This window comes from Heliconius melpomene, chromosome 2 (assembly GCF_056956725.1).
Source record: "Heliconius melpomene rosina isolate 202511_hmr_F chromosome 2, ASM5695672v1, whole genome shotgun sequence".
NCBI lineage: Eukaryota > Metazoa > Arthropoda > Insecta > Lepidoptera > Nymphalidae > Heliconius > Heliconius melpomene.
The window spans coordinates 5,967,249-5,994,225 of NC_140390.1; the positions used below are offsets into that span (position 1 = coordinate 5,967,249).

The following is a 26,977-nucleotide window of genomic DNA, read 5'->3' on the forward strand; positions in this document are numbered from 1 at the left end:
AACCTGATGCAAACGAGGGAACCTAATAACCGCCGAATTTACAAGAAATTGCTTATTAACTTCCTTGACGGAAGTCAACGCCGCGTTTTGTGCTACCAAGGCGAAATTGAATTGAAACTAGAGGACGTAGAGTCTAGACGTTTGACAATACTTACTAAGCTATGAGGAAAAGGCATGAAGAAAAAAATAAAATATTAAATAAATTTAAAATATTAATATAAAATATAAAATATAAAATTAAAATATTAATATTTTACCTGAATCATAAAGTCTAAGAATGCATAATGTTATTGTTGACTCGTAAAATACTCGTACAAGTCTTAACGACTGTGTCATCTTATAATATGTATGTAATAGTGTATAGGATACGTTTTAATATTTTTTTAGCTGTATTCCGTACATAGCCTGGTAGGCAGGGGACAAGACACTCCGTTCTCCATTTTCCACCGGCAAGAGGAGGCATTGCGTGCTACCTTGACACCAAATCGAAGAAAATCTAAATTCGATACCCACTCGAGGAATTGAAATTTTTAATATTTTCATTTTCTCGCTCTTGAAACAAGGTAACATGGCGTTGGCTTGCCCCATTCAACATGCAATGCCTCCAGAATTAGAGATAAGATATATGGCAATTAGTGGTTCAGTGGATACTTCCACAGCAGGGTAATACGTGTTAACAGAAGAAACCTGAAAGAGTAGTAGGTATGCCATCAAAAATAGCCCATATAGCTGATTTGATAAGTTTTAACAGTAAACAAGAACATTTCGCATGCTGTCTTTTCAATGTAGTAATATTTATTGAATAAAAATGTAATAAATCATTTTATATTTATTATTTAGTTTGTGAAATAATAAATATAACTGATATAAATTAAAATAAAAAACGAGGCAATCCGTAGGAGAACCAAGGTTACCGACATAGCCCAAAGAATTGGTAAGCTGAAGTGGCAATGGGCGGGGCATATCTGTCGTAGAGCCGACGGCCGCTGGGGCAGACGTCTCGTAGAATGGAGACCCCGTACAAAACGACCGGTGGGACGACCCCCTGCCAGATGGGCCGACGACATAAAGAGGTTGGCGGGAAGCGGATGGGTCCGAAAAGCTGAGGTGGTGGCGAGAATTGAGGAAGGCCTATGTCTAACAGTGGACAAAAGATAGCTGTTGATGATGATGATGATGATGAAAATAAAAAAAAAAACAATTTCATGCTCTATCCCGCACACAGCAGAGTAGGCAGAAGGAAACTAGTGTTAAGACACTCCATTCACTTTTATTTTATATCTAAAGTCAAAGTAACATTTAAAAACGTCATTAAATATTTCTTAATTATAAACATTTCACGAAACTTATAATAATCGCATAAAATTGTAGAATTCAAAATTACTTCATTACAATGAAGATCGCATATCGAAAATATAATTTTATTTATAAGGATTACGCTGACATATATAATAATTCTTATGAAATTGGAAACTCAATTAATAGTGCTTGTTTCTTTTTTATCATGGCATAAAAAATACAAAAACTATATAACGCTATTTATGGAAGCCAGCCTTTACTTTTATAAAGAAGATTTTTACTATATATAGCGGCAGTACCGTCGCCAAACACAGTTTGTGCAAGGGTCTCTATTAACCCACAATGGAATCCATACCGAAAGACTCTATCCTGGAGTTCAATCCTGACACGTTACAGTTCTTGAGGCAACAGTACAACTTAGACAAGCCAGGGAGGATACAAGAAGCCATCGACTTGCTGGAAGAATGGATTAAAAAACAGCCACATTTTAGAAAAAAAGATTTTTGTTAGTATATGTTTTTTTTATATTTCAAATAAAATTTCTACTGATATAAAGAATTCTGGGTTATAAATTTTTCATATATATTTTGGAAATTTTGTACAATCAGACAGAAGAGGAAATAAATAATATTTCACAATTTTAAACCTTTTTTTACCTTACCTAAGTAACAAAATCATTTTGTTACTTAGGTAAGGCAATTTTATAATAAAATACTATAATATAAAAATATACCTCTGTCAATCGAATTTGAAGCGAATGATTACATCTCAATCTCGATTGATGATTTCTTTACAGAAAATTAAGTTGCTTTTAATAGCTCAATTTCCAACATTAGAAGTTGCAAGTGTAAAAGTATGTAATGAGGTTAAAGAAGCGTCATTTATCTCATTTCATAAACATATTTCTAATATAAGTTTCATAATAACTATATTTACATGATATTTTGCAAGATGCTAATTAAAGAATGATTCATGTTTATTTTGTTTTATTATCTTTAATTACTAATATATGTATGTTTTAGCAAGGGATTATTTGGAAAGAACTATTATAATTACTAAAGGTTCCGTAGAAAGAGCTAAGATGAAGTTGGATAGAATATGCACGTACAGAACGTTGTATCCAAGCTTTTTTGGAGTTCGCGATATGAGGAATTGTGAATCATTGTCATATATGTAAGTTAATATTTTTGGATTTAGTTATTCAGATGTCTAGAGTGAGGGCAGAATTTATTTTTTATTCTGTAGCTTCACGCACATAGGCAGGATAGGCAGAGGCAACCTTTGAACCTAATGTTAAGACACTCCTTTCTTATTAAGATACATACCTACTTTCCAGTTGAGTAGCGGAACTTAACGCCCCGCTTATGCTTCCTTATCCAAGCGAGGGAAATTTTATTTATAAGTTTATTCCAGTTTTTATTTTATATTTTAAAATTTTAGAAAAGGTGCATTTTTGCCTAAGCTCACAAAAGAACATTATAGAACATTCATGATAAAAACTACAGCAAAAACGTATCCGAGCGGATTCATGGAAATGTATCAATATTTTTTCAGGGTAAGATTTTTCATTACAATTTTTCAGCTGCAGTAACACAACGTAAAAGAATTTATCTTTCGATGTATTTTCTATTTGCTCTCTTTATATCTATGATTTCTGGTAATTTTTCTCATTTCAATAGTAACTAGATGTTAAAAATCAATAATACTAACCCTAGTTTTAGAGTTTCCAAAAATTAGGCATGAGTAAGGGCTTCCTGCGGATGTCTGTGAACTTAGCAGAGCATTGTCCAGCAGATCAAAAAAAAAATGGAGTTCTCTTCGCATGCACCTGAGTTCTATAGTTCCTGATAGGTTTTATAAATAGTTCTGTCGTTTTTACCCCTGAAAAAGTTATGTAAAAAAATGATCTGCTAACTTCCCTTGGCAGATCATTTTTTTGCAAATAAAAATCGGGGCGAGATCTGCACTCATAGGGATGAGTTAAATAGTTCCTGATAATTTTTAACAATAGTTCTGTTAATTTCACGAAGAAAAAAATTTTTAAAAAGAAAAAAGAACGTTCGTTTCGAAAATAGTTCAAAAGGTAAAGTAATTTTTAAAATTAATAAAATGATATTCAGACGCGAGAACTCTTCATTTTTAAATAGATTATAAGTAGTTCTACGATATTTAGCCTGAAAGAAAACCAGAACTCTGAAAAAACTGCCAGCAGAGCATAGTTGATTGTTTGAAATATTGAAAAATGTCCATTTCAACTCTTCATATGTAAAGGTACTAAATAATTTCTTTCTGAATGTGCTCAAACACGGGAACTCTTGGATTTTGAATAGAATATGAGTTGTTCTATTATAAAAAGTCAATAACAAAACTAGAACTCCTGTAAAAATGCCAGCAGAGCATAGTTGAAAATTAGATTTGTTGAAAAATATCAAATTAATTTGTTGAGATGCAAAAATATTTTTAAAAAATATTAATATCTTGCTCAGAAGCGAGAACTCTTCATTTTTCAACAGAATACAGGTAGTTCTACGATATTTAGCCTGAAAGAAAACCAGAACTCTGAAAAAACTGCCAGCAGAGCATAGTTGATTGTTTGAAATATTGAAAAATGTCCATTTCAACTCTTCATATGTAAAGGTACTAAATAATTTATTTCTGAATGTGCTCAAACACGGGAACTCTTGGATTTTGAATAGAATATGAGTTGTTCTATTTTAAAAAGTCAATAACAAAACTAGAACTCCTGTAAAAATGCCAGCAGAGCATAGTTGAAAATTCGATTTTTTGAAAAATATCAAATTAACTTGTTGCGACGAAAAATATTTTTTAAAAATATTAATATCATTCTCAGAAGCGAGAACTCTTTATTTTACAATAGAATACAGGTAGTTCTACGATATTTAGTCTGAAAGAAAACCAGAACTTAGCATAGTTGATTGTATGAAATACTGAAAAATGTCCATTTCAACTCTTCATATGTAAAAGTAGTAAATTATTTTTTTTAAAAGTGTTCAGACACGGGAACTCTTAAGTTTCTAACAGAATATGAGTAGTTCTATTATATAAAGCTAACTATAAAACTTCTGTAAAAATGCCAGCAGAGCATAGTTGAAAATTCGATTTGTTGAAAAATATCAAATTAATTTGTTGAGATACAAAAATATTTTTTAAAAATATGAATATCTTGGTCAGAAGCGAGAACTCTTCATTTTTCAACAGAATACAGGTATTTCTACGATAGTTAGCCTGAATGAAAACCAGAACTCTGAAAAAACTGCCAGCAGAGCATAGTTGATCATATGAAATGTAGAAAAATGACAATTTTAACTCTACATATGTTAAAGTACTAAATATATTTTTTTAAAATGTTCAGACACGGGAACTCTTGGATTTTTAATAGAATATGAGATGTTCTATTATACAAAGCCAATTACAAAACTAGAACTCCTGTAAAAATGCCAGTAGAGCATAGTTGAAAATTAGATTTGTTGAAAAATATCAAATTAACTTGTAGCGACAAAAAATATTTTTAAAAAATATGAATATCGTGCTCAGAAACGAGAACTCTTCATTTTTCAACAGAACATAAGTAGTTCTACGATATTTAGCCTGAAAGAAAACCAGAACTCTGAAAAAAATATTTAGTATTGGTACATATGAAGAATTAAATTTGCCATTTTTCTACATTTCATATGTTTAACTATGCTCTGCTGGCAGTTTTTTCAGAGTTCTGGTTTTCTTTCAGGCTAAATATCGTAGAACTACTTATAATCTATTTAAAAATGAAGAGTTCTTGCTTCTGAGCAAGATATTAATATTTTTTTAAAATATTTTTGCATCTCAACAAATTAATTTGATATTTTTCAACAAATCGAATTTTCAACTATGCTCTGCTGGCATTTTTACAAGAGTTCTAGTTTTATGATTAGCTTTTTATAATAGAACTACTCATATTCTAATAGAAACTTAAGAGTTTCCGTGTTTGAACACTTTCAAAAAAAATAATTTAGTACTTTTACATATGAAGAGTTGAAATGGACATTTTTCAGTATTTCATACAATCAACTATGCTCTGCTGGCAGTTTTTTCAGAGTTCTGGTTTTCTTTCAGGCTAAATATCGTAAAACTACTTATAATCTATTGAAAAATGAAGAGTTCTTGCTTCTGAGCAAGATATTAATATTTTTTAAAAATATTTTTGCATCTCAACAAATTAATTTGATATTTTTCAACAAATCGAATTTTCAACTATGCTCTGCTGGCATTTTTACAGGAGTTCTAGTTTTGTTATTGACTTTTTAAAATAGAACAACTTATATTCTATTCAAAATCCAAGAGTTCCCGTGTTTGAGCACATTCAGAAATAAATTATTTAGTACCTTTACATATGAATAGTTGAAATGGACATTTTTCAATATTTCAAACAATCAACTATGCTCTGCTGGCAGTTTTTTCAGAGTTCTGGTTTTCTTTCAGGCTAAATATCGTAGAACTACTTATAGTCTATTTAAAAATGAAGAGTTCTCGCGTCTGAATATCATTTTATTAATTTTAAAAATTACTTTACCTTTTGAACTATTTTCGAAACGAACGTTCTTTTTTCTTTTTAAAAATTTTTTTCTTCGTGAAATTAACAGAACTATTGTTAAAAATTATCAGGAACTATTTAATTCATCCCTATGAGTGCAGATCTCGCCCCGATTTTTATTTGCAAAAAAATGATCTGCCAAGGGAAGTTAGCAGATCATTTTTTTACATAACTTTTTCAGGGGTAAAAACGACAGAACTATTTATAAAACCTATCAGGAACTATAGAACTCAGGTGCATGCGAAGAGAACTCCATTTTTTTTTGATCTGCTGGACAATGCTCTGCTAAGTTCACAGACATTTCCTGCAGCCAGGTTAGAGCAGAAGCATCTATGCAATAAATAACAAATATATATTTAATAATTCAAATATTACTTTTATTTAATAAGACGGAAGCACCAAGCACTTTGAAAATCAGTATGATTTCTAAATATTGTACCTCTATAGCGAGGCCTATACCTGTACGTACTGATAAAAAGATCTTCGTTGATGCCAGTTCGCTCATCTTAGTGGCTTGAAATTTATTCCAGAAAGAGAGATACTTTAATTACAATTAATTTGTAATATTATTAGTGTTAAGTAGAGACTAAACAATATAATTTTAAACAAAGTTAATTTTAATTGTAGCAATGTGAGTATATACAAGCCCACGATTACTGCAATGGCCTAATCCTCTTCTTGGACGCGAATGAAGCAAATATTATGGAGACGTTGAAGGCATATAACATCTCTGAGTTACGTCAACTATTACTTATAATTAAGGTAAAGCAAAAAAGAGAAAAATGGTTTTATAAATAAATACATGTATTAGGCACAGTATTAGATGCCAGTCCTGGCGCAGGGGCCTAAAGTGATTGTAACCACGACTGGTTGCGGGTTCGATCCCCTACACGATGATATGAAATATCTATTTAAATTTATATTTCTATTTTTTCGCTCTGGTGTGGCTTCGGCGGAAAGTGGGGAACGAAGTGTCTAAATACTAGGTTCCCTCTGCCTAACCTGCCGTGTTACATCGTTACGTTAAAAGAATTAATAAATTATATTTTATAGGAAGGATATGCGATGAGATTGAAAGGCGTACATCTTTTATCAGAATCCAAAGCTATAGACGCAATTGTTTCTTTATTCAAACAAGTGTTCAGCGTAAAGATTGCATCTCGAATCGCTGTACATAAAACAATAGATACATTCTACGAATATGTTCCCAAAGAGACACTACCAAGAGACTATGGCGGTAATGAAAAGTCGCTAACAGAACTTCATGGTATGTTTTTTTTTATAGCTTCAAGCTGTATTTCGTCAGGCTAGGAGTGAGTTAAGACACTCCATTCTTTATTTTTCGCTCCTTTTCAAGACATTGCATATTGGGTGGCGAAACATAACGACCCTTATTGTGTTGTCACCAGAGTCAGGGCAGAGTGGGTGATGGGTAAGGTCTCAGTGGGTTCAATTCAGAATTGGGGAAATGATTTAGCCAGAAAAGATATTTATTTAGTAGAGGAGTGGAAAAGCTTCCCTTGATCACGTTACGCCGGCTTTCGTCACTATTATCTTGAATTCAGACAGAAAGTGAAACGAGAGGTCTTGTCACGTGACACAAAAATTAACTTCACTCTTTTTCCCTCAAATTTGTTATGCGGAAAAGGGATGAATCTGTTTTTTTTTAATTTTTGATTATAGATCAATTTCAAGAAATTTTGTCAGGGAAGGAGTTTTCAGAATATCTGGCAGAAATGCATAAAGCGAATACAAACGAAGACTTGAGGGTATTAACAGAAGATGATGAAGCTTTAGGTGTACCGGGAACGTTTAGAGCTTTGGCTGTCGATTAATAAACAAAAAAAAAATATAATAAACAATTAAAAAACATATATTTGAAGAACAAAATATAATTTTTGTGATGGAATAGGTTATGGGATGTGTAAAGTGAACATGAAATTACCTTTTACAATATGTATATTTCTTTTATTACTTAAATAATAAATTATTTTTATTTATTAATAAATTGTCTTTATTTATGTTTTATATCACAACTAGCGACTCAAACTTGTTTTATTACTGTAAAAAAAAATTGCTATTTTTGTGCGAATTTGAAGTAGTCATAATGGAAAAGAAATGGTCTCAAGCAAATAACACACTATAGACTTTTACTTAAAATAAACATATAACAAAGTAGAACGACACAGTTTTCATATCTTATTATGTTTTGTGGAAAGAAGAAATACATCTCCTTTAGTAATTTTTTCTACGTAGCATTTGTTTCGGTTTTTGTAGGCAAAGTCTTGGCCGGCATGTGGACTTCAACATCCTTGACATTGTTGGTGGTCAATCGATTGGCTCTTAAATATCCTGCATCACATTATCCAGAATTTAATTCTACAGATAGATATAGCAAGGCACTTCTTTCCGGCTCTGGCTACACTATCTTGGCCGATGTTCTTAGAAGTTAACTGCAACGTTGCAAGACCCCAAACTAACTTAAAATACGTACGTACCTATGTGTCACATACTTATCATCTCCGTATCTTCCTTTCCGTGAGGTGAAGCTGCAGTTTTTACCGTCAGAATTTACTGCTGTATACAAGACCTGGTCGGAATTTGCTCATGTATTACACACAACTATAGAAACGCCTATTCGGCCCAATTTGGACAGCTGGAACATCGTGATCGATTATTTAAGTCTCGTGTATAATGCATTCAAAATACCTGAACTTTTTCAACTTACCGGCTGGTTTAAGATCGTATAAATAGTGTTAGAATCCAAGTTCTTTTAGCTTTAGACCACCTATTAAAAGCCTGTTCTTTTCCTTTACGTATTCACACTTAATTTTACGAAAATTCCATGTTTCTCTAATGTGTCATTTTTTAATGGTAAAAATTGCACCCTAATCTTACTGCAATGACCGAAAATAATTTTTACCATATTTTCAAAAACTATATTTTGCCGTTGTGTATATTTTTCTTTTTAAGGTTTCGTACCTAAAAAGGAAAAAAACGGCACCCTTATAGGGTCACTTTGTTGTCCGTTTATCAAGACAATTTATCTTAAGATCACGAGAACGTGCTAGGCCGAAAAGACCGTCTTACGTTATAACTAAATGGGTTTCTTGATTTTTAAAATAATAAACAATATTATTTTTATATAATACTATATGATTTGAAGAACATAAAATCGATATTTTTATGCTTGTTTTTATTACTGTACGTATTGACTGGCGTTTTTGAAAACTTTACGTAAATTGTTAATATTTTCCAATAAACGAAATGATTTAGGTTTATTCTTTTCTGACGGTAGTTACTAGCTTTGAGTGCTAAGTCGAAGGTTATCGATTCGATTTCTTTAAGTATTTAGCGCCAATGATATTTACTAGAGATGTATGGAAACTTCGTTATCGGTTCGGATGCTATTCAATCGGAGATGGCTCGATGGCCCCTAGATTCTTGCAAAATGAGCTGAACGTATCCTTGATTTGGTTTTTGAAGAATAGACTTATGTCAAAGTCAACTGTTTGATTCATTATATAAACCTAACTATTACATGTGGTTTGATAAAAATTATTTCATCACAAATGAGACTAGATATACTCCATAAAATGACCCGGAAAGCTGTTTAAATACAAAAAATATTATTTTTAATAGAGAACATCTTTTGAAAAGAAACCAAATTTAAAAAAAATAAAAAAATAGTATCGCTGCTAATGGACGACAACGACGACCTTCATCTCTTCATAATATAAATCTTTGTAAAATTATTACCAAGAACAGTTGATCAAATCATCTCCACCAAAGCACAATGGAATCAATACCTAAAGATTCCATCCTAGAGTTCAATCCTGACACGTTACAGTTCTTGAGGCAACAGTATAACTTAGACAAGCCAGGGAGGATACAAGAAGCCATCGACTTGCTGGAAGAATGGATTGAAAAGCAACCACATTTTAGAAAAAAAGATTTTCGTAATTATAATTAAATATATTTTGCTTATGGATTTCTATTTACTCTTAAAGATATTTTTTTCTTGGTTTGTTGTTTTGAGTGAGATTTTAATATAAATATTTACATACGATGACAGAAATTACATTATATATTTACTTTTGCAAAAACTGTTGTTTTACGGCTTTTTTTATAATAAACTGGTGGATAATAATATAATATAATAAACTTTTTTAAAATAAAATGCTTTTTTAAAGTGTAGTGTTAAGACACTTCGTTCTCGTGTATTAGATCAATATTGCACTTTGCCTGCCAGTTACTAATGAAAATTAAATATAAGAATTCCTCCAAATGAGAATCGAACCCACAAAAATCGCGATAGCGGTTACGATGTATCATCTGTTTTTTATGTTAATTTCTTTTAGCAAGGGATTATTTAGAAAGAACTATTATCATTAGCAAAGGTTCCGTAGAAAGAGCAAAACTGAAATTGGACAGAATATGCACATACAGAACGCTATATCCTCATTTTTTTGGAGTACCCGATATAAAGAAATGTGAATCATTGACGTATCTGTAAGTATTTGTATTTAATATTATAACAAATTTCAGTTTTAGAGTCCTGTAAAGCACTAACAATAGCCTTATAGGATCATTTTATTGTCTGCCTGTCTGTCCATCTTTCAAGACAATTTTTTCTCAAAAAGTATGCTTTTTATTTTGATGAAGCTAAAATTAATATTCAAGACTACAGTCCCTTGGGGTATAAAAAAAAACTGAATTAAAGCAATAAAGAAAACCGGATAGAAGCGAGTCGGGCTCGCCCACCGGGGGTTCTGTACCAAAATTGGAGGTCTGTGATACATCAGATGAAAGGACTCTGGCTAAGCTAGGCTTGAATTTCTAAAATATATATATAGAAGTATAGTCCGTCGCATCAATCAATCAAATCATCATCATCAAATCATCATCAGTGATTGGGAACCCACCACAAATTATGTCAGGCTCTAGAGGGGGAAGGGTTCGGCAAAGATCACGACATATCGAGGGGGGGATCTTATTAGTAAGATTAGTGTTGTTATCGTGCAAGGTGCTTGCGAATCCGTGATCCGAGGACAATGTTTATATATAATGTTTGAGGTGTGACTGTAAAACCGACTAAAGATGAAATATTAATTTAAATTTATATTTCCATTTCTTCGCTCTAGTGTCGAGGCAAGAACGCGGTGTTGAGTTGCACCACTCGAATCGCAATGTCTCCCGTATTCGGCGGAAAGTGGGTAACGTAGTGTCTTAACACTAGATTCCCTCTGCCTACAGATTACCCTGCTTTGTGCCGGATACAGAATGAAACTGTTTTACTTGTAATTAAATAATGTTTATGTACTCGTGCACATGTTTTTAGCATGATTACGCTATTAATTTTATTATTTTTAAGCCAGGAACAACAACTTGCTAGCTTTCTGCTTAGTCTAGATATTTTTATCGTGGTCTTTAATTTTCTAGATTAAAAAAAAACTTTTTTACCTGTATTTTATTAAAGATAGTAAAATTCTAAAACATCCAAATGGGGGAAAGGAAGTAAACATATTAATAGAAACATCACTTGAGTAGTGAACGGCCATTTTTATAAAATTGTATAATAATAATTATTATTTATAATAATTATTAATTAATATAAATATACATTCTTCTTTATTTTTTGCAGTTTTCTTGTATTTTTTAAATAAATCTTTACTTTTCAGGCGAGGGGCGTTTATGCGTAAACTAACAAAGGAGCATTACAGGACATTCGTATTTAAAAGTGAAGCGAAAACTTACCCGATTGGGTTATTACAAGCATATCAGTATTTTTTCTTGGTAATACTTTTTTACTATACTATTAAATTTATAGATAGATTTATTTTTTAGTATACTATTAAATTTTTATAGCTTCATGTTGTATGTCGCACTAAGGTGTCGGTAAGCAGATGGAACCTGGGAACCTAGTGTTAAGATATTCCATTCACATCCGTTCTCCACTTTCCACCGAACTTTGGGGCACTGTGTGTTGAGTGGTGGAATCCAATATCTCACTTTGCCTCGATACCAGAGCGATGCAAACAAAAAATTTTGAATATTTCGTTACCTCGAGTGGGAATTGAGGCCACAGCCTGGCTCGTTACAGTTCCACACTTGAGCCTCTGCGCCACGACAGGCTTCTTCATGATATAATATGTACCTTAAGACTGTTAATTATCTTAGAAAGGATCATTTGTGTATGTGTATCATATATATATATATATATATATATATATATATATATATATATGTGTATATATATATATATATATAAGTGTATATATATATATATATATATATATATATATATACACTTCTTTCTTTGTAAGGCATAAAAAAATTATTCTGGTCATATAAAAGCATATAATTTTCATCTAATTTTATTCTATTTATAGCAATGCGAATATATACAAGCACACGATTATTGCAATGGATTGGTACTTGTGGTAGACTTCAGCGAGGCTAATATCATGGAAACATTGAAAGCGTACAACCTAACGGAACTACGACAAGGACTAAATGTTATAAAGGTAATAGGGATGGCTAAATAACAATAAATGGTCAAGTGCGAGTCGGCCACGCCCACTGAGGGTTCCGTACCAATTATAAGATGGCTTATAAAAGTTGACAAATTTAAGTTGGCTGGCGTTTGCTCTACCCATGTTTTGTATAAAATTCGATTATTTTAAATTTATATATGTAAAAAAATGGACCTAGGGACCATAGTGTTAAAACTCTCCGTTCTCCACTTTTTACCGAATTCTGGAGGCAATGTGTGTTGAGTGGCGAAACTCAACGCCGCGCAACAATAGAGCGAAAAAAAATGGAAATATAAATTTAAATAAATATTATATTTCCACAAGTGGAGATCAAACCCACAACCAGTCGCGTTTACTGGGCCCTGCGCCGCGACTGGCCTTAAAACATGGACTGGACCTCTAAAACATTACCAATAATAAAATTTCGACTTTATAGGAAGGATATGGTATGAGAATCAAAGGATTACACCTTTTATCCCAATCTAAGGCTATAGATGCACTAGTGGGCTTGTTCAAACAAGGGTTCAGCGCCAAGCTTGCATCTCGGATCGTCGTTCACAAAACTATGGACACCCTACACGAATATGTGCCTGCAGACGTATTACCAAAAGATTATGGCGGCAATGAGAAAACATTAATTGAATTGCATAGTAAGTTTTTTTTTAAATTGCTGCCTCTAGTTAATAGACTATATTAAATTTAACGGGAACGGACTCTGTTCCCGTTAAGACATGTTCGTTCTCCACTTTCCGCTGAATTCTGGAGGCATTGCGTGTTGAGTGGTGGGCGTCAACGTCGCTCTTTACCAAAGAGAGAGAGAGAGAGAGGTAGTCTCGTTACCAGAGCAAAGAAAAGCCCATATTAAACATTTTATTTCCTCGAAAGGTTCTAATGTTCTAAAAACCTACTAGCATTTTTTTAAACATATTATTTATAATTTTTTTTCTACAATTTATATTACAGATGAGTTTCTAGATATACTTACAGCCAAGGATTTTTTAGAATATATGGATGAAATAAATAAGGCGACCACAAATGAGGATTTGAGGGTGTTGACGGATGAAGACCGAGCTTTGGGTGTTCCGGGAACTTTTAGAGCTTTGAGTGTCGATTGATAATAATTTGAGTGTTGAGTTACTAACTTAACCTATTTTATAATGAAGGATAACAGAAAGTTGAAGAGAGAGAGAAGAGTTAGAGAAAACCGGTTGTGGAACACAAAAATATAAAATATACTTCAATAATGTCTTTTTATTGTTTTTTTTTTTATTTGTTATTTTTATAATTTTTCAATAAATTATATTGTTATTTATTGTTACTTTTAACAGGCTTTTACTTAACTTGTAGTGTTAGTTATTTACTGTACCTACGTATGTGAAATCTTGCAAGCTCAAATTGTCAAATTCCCAGGGCCCCATTGAGCTGAAATATGAATTACTTATATCTGGATTTGGATTTGTTGGAAGGAACCTAGTGTTGAAACACTCCGTTCCCATTAAGACATTTTCATTCCCCACTTTACTCCAAACTCTGGAGACATTACATGTTGAATGGCGGAACTCAGAAAGAGTAAATAAAAATATTTAGGTAAATATTAATTTCCTCGAATAGGAATCGAACCACCAACCTACCGCGTTTACAATTGTACGCTTCTACGTCTTATTTGGTTTATTACGGCTTTAGTTATATTGATAATTCTATGACAATGAAATTACATATAATTAATATTAATATCATTTATATTACAATTATGCATAATATTCTTCAAAAAATCATTTTTAGAAAAAGCTTTTATTTAAACGCTTCAAAAAGGAGAAAATAAAATTTGTCTTTTAAATTTTAACTATCAACTCATAACCTCATTGTACACATTTTATATGATCATAAAAGCTTGTCGCGCGATTTACTTGTGTAAATTAACTAGTACTAATTTAATTATGTAAAATCTGCTAAGTTTCAATTTAATTAAATTTTGATTAACGCGACAAGCTTTTATGATCATATAAATTGTGTTAGTTTTCTTAAATAGATAAAAGTTTAGAAATATTAAATAAAGAAAAATAGATAAAAATATATATAAAAAAATATACACAAACACGTCGAGGCTTAGGGGAAGACAACTCAACACGCATTATCTGAAAAATTGGGCGAAAAGTGATGAATAAAGTGTCTTAACGCAAGCTTTCTTTTGTTTTTGTTTACCCTGCTTGCAGTAAATATAACCAGCACAAAGCTAAAACAATAAATGAAATAAAAACAAATCTATTAGAGATGAAAGGTAAAGTAAATTAAAAATAAAGATAGGAAGAAAGGTGCAAGACTGACAAGGTCTCTGGAATCCGTTGGATGAGGGCATCTTGAAACGAGACCTTACGTCCAGCAAGAGGCGTGAAAAGGCTGGGATGAAGATTATAATGATTAAATATATAAACATATTATAAATTATCTTTAATTATAGTTTATTATTTAAGTACTCAAGCCTATATTTACTATAACAAATAATTTTCTAATAGGTATAATTAGTTTTATTGGCATTCATGGCGCAGGGGCGGAAAGTGTGGTTGTAAACGCGACTGGTTCTGGGTTCGATTCCCACTGAAGGAAATATTTATTTAATTTTTTTTTTCCATTACTTCGCCCTTTAGTCGAGGCAAAGTGGTATATTATAGAGACAAGAAGTAAAAGAAGTAAAATGTTTTTTCTCAAAGGACATTTAGAATATGTGATATTTTTTATTCCAAGTTCTACTTGGTTAAAGCTAGTCTTCCTAAATAAACATAAAAAAATCCATGCCAGGCCATTCACCGTTTTACTAACAACTAAATTCGTGTTTTTATTATTAAAATAAAATATATACCTACAATTTTATTTTTATAATACTATATTATTAGGAGGGCATAAAATCGATATTTTTATACTCGTTTTTATTACTGTACAGATGTACATATGTAGTTGTGCTGTTTTTAAAATCTTCACATAAACTTGTTATATTTTTCAATAAATTAAATGCTATATGTTAATTTTTTTCTGTATGTAAAGGTCGATTAAATTTCTTTTAGTATGTAGAGCTCATGGTATTCTAATATGATAAAAAGGAAGAGTTTGTTTGGGTGAACCCACTTAGCTCAGGAACCTTTGGTTTGAATTAGTTCTTGTATAATTCTTTATCGAGGCTCGCTACAAGATGTTGATTTAGAATTATGATTTTAGTTATAATTAATTAATGGTTTTAAACAAAAATCCCAACATTTACGCAGCCTAACAATATGAAGTCTAGTTGTTATCTATAAATATAATAAACTAGCGGCCCATCCGGGGCTTCGCCTGCGTGAACTACGTTATTATTAATTTCCGTCTCCATGAGTACCTACGTCCTATAAGTGATGTCCATGCAAAATTTGAGACTCCTAGCATACGTAGTAACGAAGTTTCATACAAATTTTCGACCCCAAAAACAACCCCTTAGAAGATGAATATTGCAAATTCCCGTCTTAGCGAGCACCTACGTCCTATAAATAACTCCTATGCAAAATTTGAGATTTCTAGCACATGTAGTTTCTGAGATTTCGTGATGAGTGAGTGACCTTTCGATTTTATATATATAGATAATAATAAATTTTGATGAAATTATAGGAATTTCAGAGTACTCCAGTGATATTGTCAAGTCTACAGTTAACTTGATAAATATCTAAAAACGCTTATATATATTTTTTTATATCTAGACTTCTAAAAAGAAAATTCTTTCCTCTTTATTTCATTTAATAAGAAACCAAAATAAAAAATAAAATTATAAAAATATAAATACTAAAAATAAATAATATCTATCGCTTCTAATAAGGAACAAATGGCCTTCAATTCTTCTTAATATAAGTGTTCGTATTATTGTCGTCAAGCACAGTTGATCCAAGCATCTCTAATAATCCACAATGGAATCAATACCGAAAGACTCTATCCTGGAGTTCAATCCCGATACGTTACAGTTCTTGAGGCAACAGTATAACTTAGACAAGCCAGGGAGGATACAAGAAGCCATCGACTTGCTGGAAGAATGGATTAAAAAACAGCCACATTTCAGAAAGAAAGATTTTTGTTAGTATATATTTTTTTTATATTTTCAAATCATATTTTAATTGATATAAAGAATTCTGGGTTATAGATTTCTACATATATTTTGAAAATTTTGTACATTCAGACTGTAAGTTAACAGAAGAGGAAATAAATAATATTTCACAATTTTAAATTAAAATCTTTTCGTTACTTATGTAAGGTATATAATAAAATACTATAATATAAAAATATAATATAATATAATATATAATAATATAATAAAGCGGAAGAGTTTGTTTGTTTGTTTGTTTGTTTGTTTGTTTGAACGCTAAGATCTCTGGATCTACTGGTCCGATTTTCATTGTTTTTGTTTTGTATGAAAGCTGCATTCTTCAGAAGTGCTATAGGCTATATAACATTACATTACACATATATACTAATATATTTTAAAGTACATTCTAATTTGACATGCAATTTATTCTGCCATGTTAATAACAACCGTCGTTGCTACGCGACCGCTACCGCGACGTTTTGATATTCATCCTTATGAAAATAAATATAATAGTCACTTTTAGCATTTCATCTAGATTGAAATTATAGTTTACTGTATAACATACTAATAAATAATTAAGGAGATGTCACTGATTCCAAATGACCTAGCCACCTAGCGGGCGGCACAGTATGACCGACGCGAACGGGCAGATGACGTTGACGGTTCTATAAATTTTCATACATTTTCGAACTATTGTAAATGTTTATGTAATTATTTGCTGTTTATAATTAATTTAAGCTACACTTTGGTTCTCTTCTTATTTTATTTAATATTGCCCGCTAAAATTATCCTACTTAATAGAGAGAAATGTTTAGTTATTTCGTAGAGTCGATAGCTATGTACGCACGCTCGGAAAACTTTAGGTACTTTTTCTAATATTAAGAATACCTATTCTTTAGTTACTTTTAATCCTTTTGTTGGTTCATTTCAATAACTCGGATAATTTTTTCTAATAATGTGTATCTAATTATTATTCTTTGTGATTATTTAAGCTTATATTTTCTTACTAATTCTATTGAAAATTTAAAATAATTTCATGAATATATTTAATAAATATTCTTATAGTTGAAGCAGGCGTAGCCGCGTCCGGGTCCACTAGTATAAAAATATACCTCTTTGTCAATCGAATTTGAAGCGATTGGTTTTTGGAACAAAGCAAGAGAAGCTTAGCGAGCGAAGCGAGAAAGCGAAACCTCCAACGTAATAATAATTACATCTCGATCTCGATTGATGATTTCTTTGCAGAAAATTAAGTTACTTTTAATAGCTTAATTTGCTTTTAATAGTAGCAAGTATAACAGTATGTAATGAGCTTAATGAAGCTTCATTTGTGTAATTTTTATGTTTATATTTTTCACATCTGATGACACTAAATAAATAAGTTTTATAATAACTATATTTAAATTATATTTTGCAAAATACTAATTCAAGAATGATTCATATTTATTTTGTTTTATCTTTAATTACTGTACAATGTTATACCTAATATATGTATGTTTCAGCAAGGGATTATTTGGAAAGAACTATTATAATTACTAAAGGTTCCGTGGAAAGAGCTAAGATGAAGCTAGATAGAATATGCACGTACAGAACGTTGTATCCAAGCTTTTTTGGAGTTCGCGATATGAGGAATTGTGAATCATTGTCATATATGTAAGTTAATATTTTTGGATTCAGTTATTCAGATGTCTAGAGTGAGGGCAGAATTTTTTTTTAATTCTGAAGCTTCACGCACATAGGCAGGATAGGCAGAGGCAACCTGGAAACCTAGTGTTGAGACACTCCTTTCTTATTAAGATACATACCTACTTCCCAGTTGAGTAGCGGAACTTAACACCCCGCTTATGCTTCGTTATCAGAGCGAGGGGATTTTATTTATAAGTTTATTCCAGTTTTTATTTTATATTTTAAAATTTTAGAAAAGGTGCATTTTTGCCTAAACTCACAAAAGAACATTATAGAACATTCATGATAAAAACTACAGCAAAATCGTATCCGAGCGGATTCATGGAAATGTATCAATATTTTTTCAGGGTAAGATTTTTCATTACAATTTTTCAGCTGCAGTAGCACAACGTAAAAGAATTTATCTTTCGATATATTTTCTATTTGCTTAGGTATGATTTCTGGTATTTTTTTCCATTTCCACAGTAGCTAGGTGCTAAAATTAGGTTTTTGGTGAATATTCTGAAGTGCGTCATATAATATCTAAAATACTAACATTTAGGGTAAAGTTATAAATTTAAGCTACCAATATTTGGAGAGTTTCCAAAAATTAGGCCTGAGCGAAGTGCTTCCAGCGGCCAGGTGAGACCAGAATGCAATAAATAACAAATATTTACTTAATCATTTAAATATTACTTTATTTAAAAAGGCAAAAAGGATTTTTTAGTAAAATTTAGTAAAACGCAAGCAACAAGCACTTGGAGACCAGGAGTTACTGATATTGTACCTCTATAGAGAGGATAGAGAGCAGATACAATACATTCTGATAAGAAGATCGCTCAAGTCTATATCAGCCCACTTTGCCCTATTAAGAATTTTATTATCTTATTGATTTTGATTTTACTAAAAGAATTAATAAATAAAGGACTGTATACCCATTAAAATTAATTTATAATGCGTCATCGGTGGTTGCTGGGTGGCAAGAGACCATCGCGAGGGCTGGCCATACCCTCGTGCTCTTTACTACTGCGACAGATCTGAGAGACTTGAAATTTATTCCAGAAAGAGATATACTTTAAATATAATTAATTTGTAATATTATAAGTTTTTAGAACTAACTAAAAAAAATAATTTTAAACAAAGTTAATTTTAATTATAGCAATGTGAGTATATACAAGCACACGATTATTGCAACGGCCTGATCCTCTTCCTGGACGCGAATGAAGCGAATATTATGGAGACGTTGAAGGCATATAACATCTCTGAGTTGCGTCAACTATTACTTATAATTAAGGTAAAGTAAAAAAGAGAAAAATGGTTTTATATATATATATATATATATATATATATATATACATGTATTAGGCAGAGGCATTATATTTATAATTTTCGCTTTGGTGTGGCTGCGGTGGAAATTGGGGAACGAAGTGTCTAAATACTAGGTTCCCTCAGCCTACCCTGCTGCGTTACATCGTTACGTTAAAAGAATTAATAAATTCAATTTTATAGGAAGGATACGCAATGAGATTGAAAGGTATACATCTTTTATCAGAATCAAAGGCTATAGATGCAATTGTTTCTTTATTCAAACAAGTGTTTAGTGCAAAGATTGCATCTCGAATCGCTGTACATAAAGCAATAGATACATTCTACGAATATGTTCCCAAGGAGACACTACCACGAGACTATGGCGGTAATGAAAAATCGCTGACAGAACTTCATGGTATGTTAATTTATATATTAATAGATTCACACTGTAAAGCTGTTCCGTTAAAGCAGGCTAGGCAGTTAGGAGTGAGTTAAGACACTCCATTCTTTACTTTTTGCTTCTTTTCAAGATATTGTATATTAGCTGGCGAAACACAACGACGCGTATTGTGTTGTCACCAGAATCAGGGCAGAGTGGGTTCGGTTCCCATTCAGGGAAATGATTTAGCCAGAAAAGATATTTATTTAATAAAGGTGTGGAAAAGCTTCCCTCGATCACGTTACGCCGGCTTTCGTCACTATTATCTTGAATTCAGACAGAAAGTGAAACGAGAGGTCTTGTCACGTGACACAAAAATTAACTTCACTCTTTTTCCCTCAAATTTGTTATGCGGAAAAGGGATGAATCTGTTTTTTTTTAATTTTTGATTATAGATCAATTTCAAGAAATTTTGTCAGGGAAGGAGTTTTCAGAATATCTGGCAGAAATGCATAAAGCGAATACAAACGAAGACTTGAGGGTATTAACAGAAGATGATGAAGCTTTAGGTGTACCGGGAACGTTTAGAGCTTTGGCTGTCGATTAATAAACAAAAAAAAAATATAATAAACAATTAAAAAACATATATTTGAAGAACAAAATATAATTTTTGTGATGGAATAGGTTATGGGATGTGTAAAGTGAACATGAAATTACCTTTTACAATATGTATATTTCTTTTATTACTTAAATAATAAATTATTTTTATTTATTAATAAATTGTCTTTATTTATGTTTTATATCACAACTAGCGACTCAAACTTGTTTTATTACTGTAAAAAAAAATTGCTATTTTTGTGCGAATTTGAAGTAGTCATAATGGAAAAGAAATGGTCTCAAGCAAATAACACACTATAGACTTTTACTTAAAATAAACATATAACAAAGTAGAACGACACAGTTTTCATATCTTATTATGTTTTGTGGAAAGAAGAAATACATCTCCTTTAGTAATTTTTTCTACGTAGCATTTGTTTCGGTTTTTGTAGGCAAAGTCTTGGCCGGCATGTGGACTTCAACATCCTTGACATTGTTGGTGGTCAATCGATTGGCTCTTAAATATCCTGCATCACATTATCCAGAATTTAATTCTACAGATAGATATAGCAAGGCACTTCTTTCCGGCTCTGGCTACACTATCTTGGCCGATGTTCTTAGAAGTTAACTGCAACGTTGCAAGACCCCAAACTAACTTAAAATACGTACGTACCTATGTGTCACATACTTATCATCTCCGTATCTTCCTTTCCGTGAGGTGAAGCTGCAGTTTTTACCGTCAGAATTTACTGCTGTATACAAGACCTGGTCGGAATTTGCTCATGTATTACACACAACTATAGAAACGCCTATTCGGCCCAATTTGGACAGCTGGAACATCGTGATCGATTATTTAAGTCTCGTGTATAATGCATTCAAAATACCTGAACTTTTTCAACTTACCGGCTGGTTTAAGATCGTATAAATAGTGTTAGAATCCAAGTTCTTTTAGCTTTAGACCACCTATTAAAAGCCTGTTCTTTTCCTTTACGTATTCACACTTAATTTTACGAAAATTCCATGTTTCTCTAATGTGTCATTTTTTAATGGTAAAAATTGCACCCTAATCTTACTGCAATGACCGAAAATAATTTTTACCATATTTTCAAAAACTATATTTTGCCGTTGTGTATATTTTTCTTTTTAAGGTTTCGTACCTAAAAAGGAAAAAAACGGCACCCTTATAGGGTCACTTTGTTGTCCGTTTATCAAGACAATTTATCTTAAGATCACGAGAACGTGCTAGGCCGAAAAGACCGTCTTACGTTATAACTAAATGGGTTTCTTGATTTTTAAAATAATAAACAATATTATTTTTATATAATACTATATGATTTGAAGAACATAAAATCGATATTTTTATGCTTGTTTTTATTACTGTACGTATTGACTGGCGTTTTTGAAAACTTTACGTAAATTGTTAATATTTTCCAATAAACGAAATGATTTAGGTTTATTCTTTTCTGACGGTAGTTACTAGCTTTGAGTGCTAAGTCGAAGGTTATCGATTCGATTTCTTTAAGTATTTAGCGCCAATGATATTTACTAGAGATGTATGGAAACTTCGTTATCGGTTCGGATGCTATTCAATCGGAGATGGCTCGATGGCCCCTAGATTCTTGCAAAATGAGCTGAACGTATCCTTGATTTGGTTTTTGAAGAATAGACTTATGTCAAAGTCAACTGTTTGATTCATTATATAAACCTAACTATTACATGTGGTTTGATAAAAATTATTTCATCACAAATGAGACTAGATATACTCCATAAAATGACCCGGAAAGCTGTTTAAATACAAAAAATATTATTTTTAATAGAGAACATCTTTTGAAAAGAAACCAAATTTAAAAAAAATAAAAAAATAGTATCGCTGCTAATGGACGACAACGACGACCTTCATCTCTTCATAATATAAATCTTTGTAAAATTATTACCAAGAACAGTTGATCAAATCATCTCCACCAAAGCACAATGGAATCAATACCTAAAGATTCCATCCTAGAGTTCAATCCTGACACGTTACAGTTCTTGAGGCAACAGTATAACTTAGACAAGCCAGGGAGGATACAAGAAGCCATCGACTTGCTGGAAGAATGGATTGAAAAGCAACCACATTTTAGAAAAAAAGATTTTCGTAATTATAATTAAATATATTTTGCTTATGGATTTCTATTTACTCTTAAAGATATTTTTTTCTTGGTTTGTTGTTTTGAGTGAGATTTTAATATAAATATTTACATACGATGACAGAAATTACATTATATATTTACTTTTGCAAAAACTGTTGTTTTACGGCTTTTTTTATAATAAACTGGTGGATAATAATATAATATAATAAACTTTTTTAAAATAAAATGCTTTTTTAAAGTGTAGTGTTAAGACACTTCGTTCTCGTGTATTAGATCAATATTGCACTTTGCCTGCCAGTTACTAATGAAAATTAAATATAAGAATTCCTCCAAATGAGAATCGAACCCACAAAAATCGCGATAGCGGTTACGATGTATCATCTGTTTTTTATGTTAATTTCTTTTAGCAAGGGATTATTTAGAAAGAACTATTATCATTAGCAAAGGTTCCGTAGAAAGAGCAAAACTGAAATTGGACAGAATATGCACATACAGAACGCTATATCCTCATTTTTTTGGAGTACCCGATATAAAGAAATGTGAATCATTGACGTATCTGTAAGTATTTGTATTTAATATTATAACAAATTTCAGTTTTAGAGTCCTGTAAAGCACTAACAATAGCCTTATAGGATCATTTTATTGTCTGCCTGTCTGTCCATCTTTCAAGACAATTTTTTCTCAAAAAGTATGCTTTTTATTTTGATGAAGCTAAAATTAATATTCAAGACTACAGTCCCTTGGGGTATAAAAAAAAACTGAATTAAAGCAATAAAGAAAACCGGATAGAAGCGAGTCGGGCTCGCCCACCGGGGGTTCTGTACCAAAATTGGAGGTCTGTGATACATCAGATGAAAGGACTCTGGCTAAGCTAGGCTTGAATTTCTAAAATATATATATAGAAGTATAGTCCGTCGCATCAATCAATCAAATCATCATCATCAAATCATCATCAGTGATTGGGAACCCACCACAAATTATGTCAGGCTCTAGAGGGGGAAGGGTTCGGCAAAGATCACGACATATCGAGGGGGGGATCTTATTAGTAAGATTAGTGTTGTTATCGTGCAAGGTGCTTGCGAATCCGTGATCCGAGGACAATGTTTATATATAATGTTTGAGGTGTGACTGTAAAACCGACTAAAGATGAAATATTAATTTAAATTTATATTTCCATTTCTTCGCTCTAGTGTCGAGGCAAGAACGCGGTGTTGAGTTGCACCACTCGAATCGCAATGTCTCCCGTATTCGGCGGAAAGTGGGTAACGTAGTGTCTTAACACTAGATTCCCTCTGCCTACAGATTACCCTGCTTTGTGCCGGATACAGAATGAAACTGTTTTACTTGTAATTAAATAATGTTTATGTACTCGTGCACATGTTTTTAGCATGATTACGCTATTAATTTTATTATTTTTAAGCCAGGAACAACAACTTGCTAGCTTTCTGCTTAGTCTAGATATTTTTATCGTGGTCTTTAATTTTCTAGATTAAAAAAAAACTTTTTTACCTGTATTTTATTAAAGATAGTAAAATTCTAAAACATCCAAATGGGGGAAAGGAAGTAAACATATTAATAGAAACATCACTTGAGTAGTGAACGGCCATTTTTATAAAATTGTATAATAATAATTATTATTTATAATAATTATTAATTAATATAAATATACATTCTTCTTTATTTTTTGCAGTTTTCTTGTATTTTTTAAATAAATCTTTACTTTTCAGGCGAGGGGCGTTTATGCGTAAACTAACAAAGGAGCATTACAGGACATTCGTATTTAAAAGTGAAGCGAAAACTTACCCGATTGGGTTATTACAAGCATATCAGTATTTTTTCTTGGTAATACTTTTTTACTATACTATTAAATTTATAGATAGATTTATTTTTTAGTATACTATTAAATTTTTATAGCTTCATGTTGTATGTCGCACTAAGGTGTCGGTAAGCAGATGGAACCTGGGAACCTAGTGTTAAGATATTCCATTCACATCCGTTCTCCACTTTCCACCGAACTTTGGGGCACTGTGTGTTGAGTGGTGGAATCCAATATCTCACTTTGCCTCGATACCAGAGCGATGCAAACAAAAAATTTTGAATATTTCGTTACCTCGAGTGGGAATTGAGGCCACAGCCTGGCTCGTTACAGTTCCACACTTGAGCCTCTGCGCCACGACAGGCTTTTTCATGATATAATATGTACCTTAAGACTGTTAATTATCTTAGAAAGGATCATTTGTGTATGTGTATCATATATATATATATATATATATATATATATATATATATATATATATATATATATATACACTTCTTTCTTTGTAAGGCATAAAAAAATTATTCTGGTCATATAAAAGCATATAATTTTCATCTAATTTTATTCTATTTATAGCAATGCGAATATATACAAGCACACGATTATTGCAATGGATTGGTACTTGTGGCAGACTTCAGCGAGGCTAATATCATGGAAACATTGAAAGCGTACAACCTAACGGAACTACGACAAGGACTAAATGTTATAAAGGTAATAGGGATGGCTAAATAACAATAAATGGTCAAGTGCGAGTCGGCCACGCCCACTGAGGGTTCCGTACCAATTATAAGATGGCTTATAAAAGTTGACAAATTTAAGTTGGCTGGCGTTTGCTCTACCCATGTTTTGTATAAAATTCGATTATTTTAAATTTATATATGTAAAAAAATGGACCTAGGGACCATAGTGTTAAAACTCTCCGTTCTCCACTTTTTACCGAATTCTGGAGGCAATGTGTGTTGAGTGGCGAAACTCAACGCCGCGCAACAATAGAGCGAAAAAAAATGGAAATATAAATTTAAATAAATATTATATTTCCACAAGTGGAGATCAAACCCACAACCAGTCGCGTTTACTGGGCCCTGCGCCGCGACTGGCCTTAAAACATGGACTGGACCTCTAAAACATTACCAATAATAAAATTTCGACTTTATAGGAAGGATATGGTATGAGAATCAAAGGATTACACCTTTTATCCCAATCTAAGGCTATAGATGCACTAGTGGGCTTGTTCAAACAAGGGTTCAGCGCCAAGCTTGCATCTCGGATCGTCGTTCACAAAACTATGGACACCCTACACGAATATGTGCCTGCAGACGTATTACCAAAAGATTATGGCGGCAATGAGAAAACATTAATTGAATTGCATAGTAAGTTTTTTTTTAAATTGCTGCCTCTAGTTAATAGACTATATTAAATTTAACGGGAACGGACTCTGTTCCCGTTAAGACATGTTCGTTCTCCACTTTCCGCTGAATTCTGGAGGCATTGCGTGTTGAGTGGTGGGCGTCAACGTCGCTCTTTACCAAAGAGAGAGAGAGAGAGAGGTAGTCTCGTTACCAGAGCAAAGAAAAGCCCATATTAAACATTTTATTTCCTCGAAAGGTTCTAATGTTCTAAAAACCTACTAGCATTTTTTTAAACATATTATTTATAATTTTTTTTCTACAATTTATATTACAGATGAGTTTCTAGATATACTTACAGCCAAGGATTTTTTAGAATATATGGATGAAATAAATAAGGCGACCACAAATGAGGATTTGAGGGTGTTGACGGATGAAGACCGAGCTTTGGGTGTTCCGGGAACTTTTAGAGCTTTGAGTGTCGATTGATAATAATTTGAGTGTTGAGTTACTAACTTAACCTATTTTATAATGAAGGATAACAGAAAGTTGAAGAGAGAGAGAAGAGTTAGAGAAAACCGGTTGTGGAACACAAAAATATAAAATATACTTCAATAATGTCTTTTTATTGTTTTTTTTTTTATTTGTTATTTTTATAATTTTTCAATAAATTATATTGTTATTTATTGTTACTTTTAACAGGCTTTTACTTAACTTGTAGTGTTAGTTATTTACTGTACCTACGTATGTGAAATCTTGCAAGCTCAAATTGTCAAATTCCCAGGGCCCCATTGAGCTGAAATATGAATTACTTATATCTGGATTTGGATTTGTTGGAAGGAACCTAGTGTTGAAACACTCCGTTCCCATTAAGACATTTTCATTCCCCACTTTACTCCAAACTCTGGAGACATTACATGTTGAATGGCGGAACTCAGAAAGAGTAAATAAAAATATTTAGGTAAATATTAATTTCCTCGAATAGGAATCGAACCACCAACCTACCGCGTTTACAATTGTACGCTTCTACGTCTTATTTGGTTTATTACGGCTTTAGTTATATTGATAATTCTATGACAATGAAATTACATATAATTAATATTAATATCATTCATATTACAATTATGCATAATATTCTTCAAAAAATCATTTTTAGAAAAAGCTTTTATTTAAACGCTTCAAAAAGGAGAAAATAAAATTTGTCTTTTAAATTTT

At 32.0% G+C, this 26,977-nt stretch overlaps 2 protein-coding genes and 2 pseudogenes across 2 annotated transcripts; all 4 read left to right on the forward strand.

The window, feature by feature from the left end:
* Positions 1-1,617: 1,617 nt before the first annotated feature.
* Positions 1,618-7,845, forward strand: LOC146540583 (uncharacterized). Its single transcript, XM_085200918.1, has 6 exons — positions 1,618-1,804; positions 2,322-2,472; positions 2,740-2,854; positions 6,515-6,649; positions 6,941-7,154; positions 7,571-7,845. The coding sequence occupies exons 1-6, from the start codon at positions 1,642-1,644 to the stop codon at positions 7,720-7,722; spliced, it is 930 nt and encodes a 309-aa protein (XP_085057044.1). The 5' UTR covers positions 1,618-1,641; the 3' UTR covers positions 7,723-7,845.
* A 1,821-nt stretch (positions 7,846-9,666) lies between these two features.
* On the forward strand, positions 9,667-13,673 carry LOC146540584 (retinaldehyde-binding protein 1-like). The gene is made up of 6 exons (XM_085201131.1): positions 9,667-9,846; positions 10,249-10,399; positions 11,569-11,683; positions 12,280-12,414; positions 12,860-13,073; positions 13,387-13,673. Exons 1-6 carry the CDS (start codon positions 9,684-9,686, stop codon positions 13,536-13,538), a joined length of 930 nt encoding a protein of 309 aa, XP_085057257.1. The 5' UTR covers positions 9,667-9,683; the 3' UTR covers positions 13,539-13,673.
* Positions 13,674-16,349: 2,676 nt separating this feature from the next.
* Positions 16,350-20,770, forward strand: LOC146540585 (uncharacterized; annotated as a pseudogene).
* A 1,655-nt stretch (positions 20,771-22,425) lies between these two features.
* LOC146540586 (uncharacterized) lies at positions 22,426-26,386 on the forward strand (annotated as a pseudogene).
* The last annotated feature ends 591 nt before the right edge of the window (positions 26,387-26,977 follow it).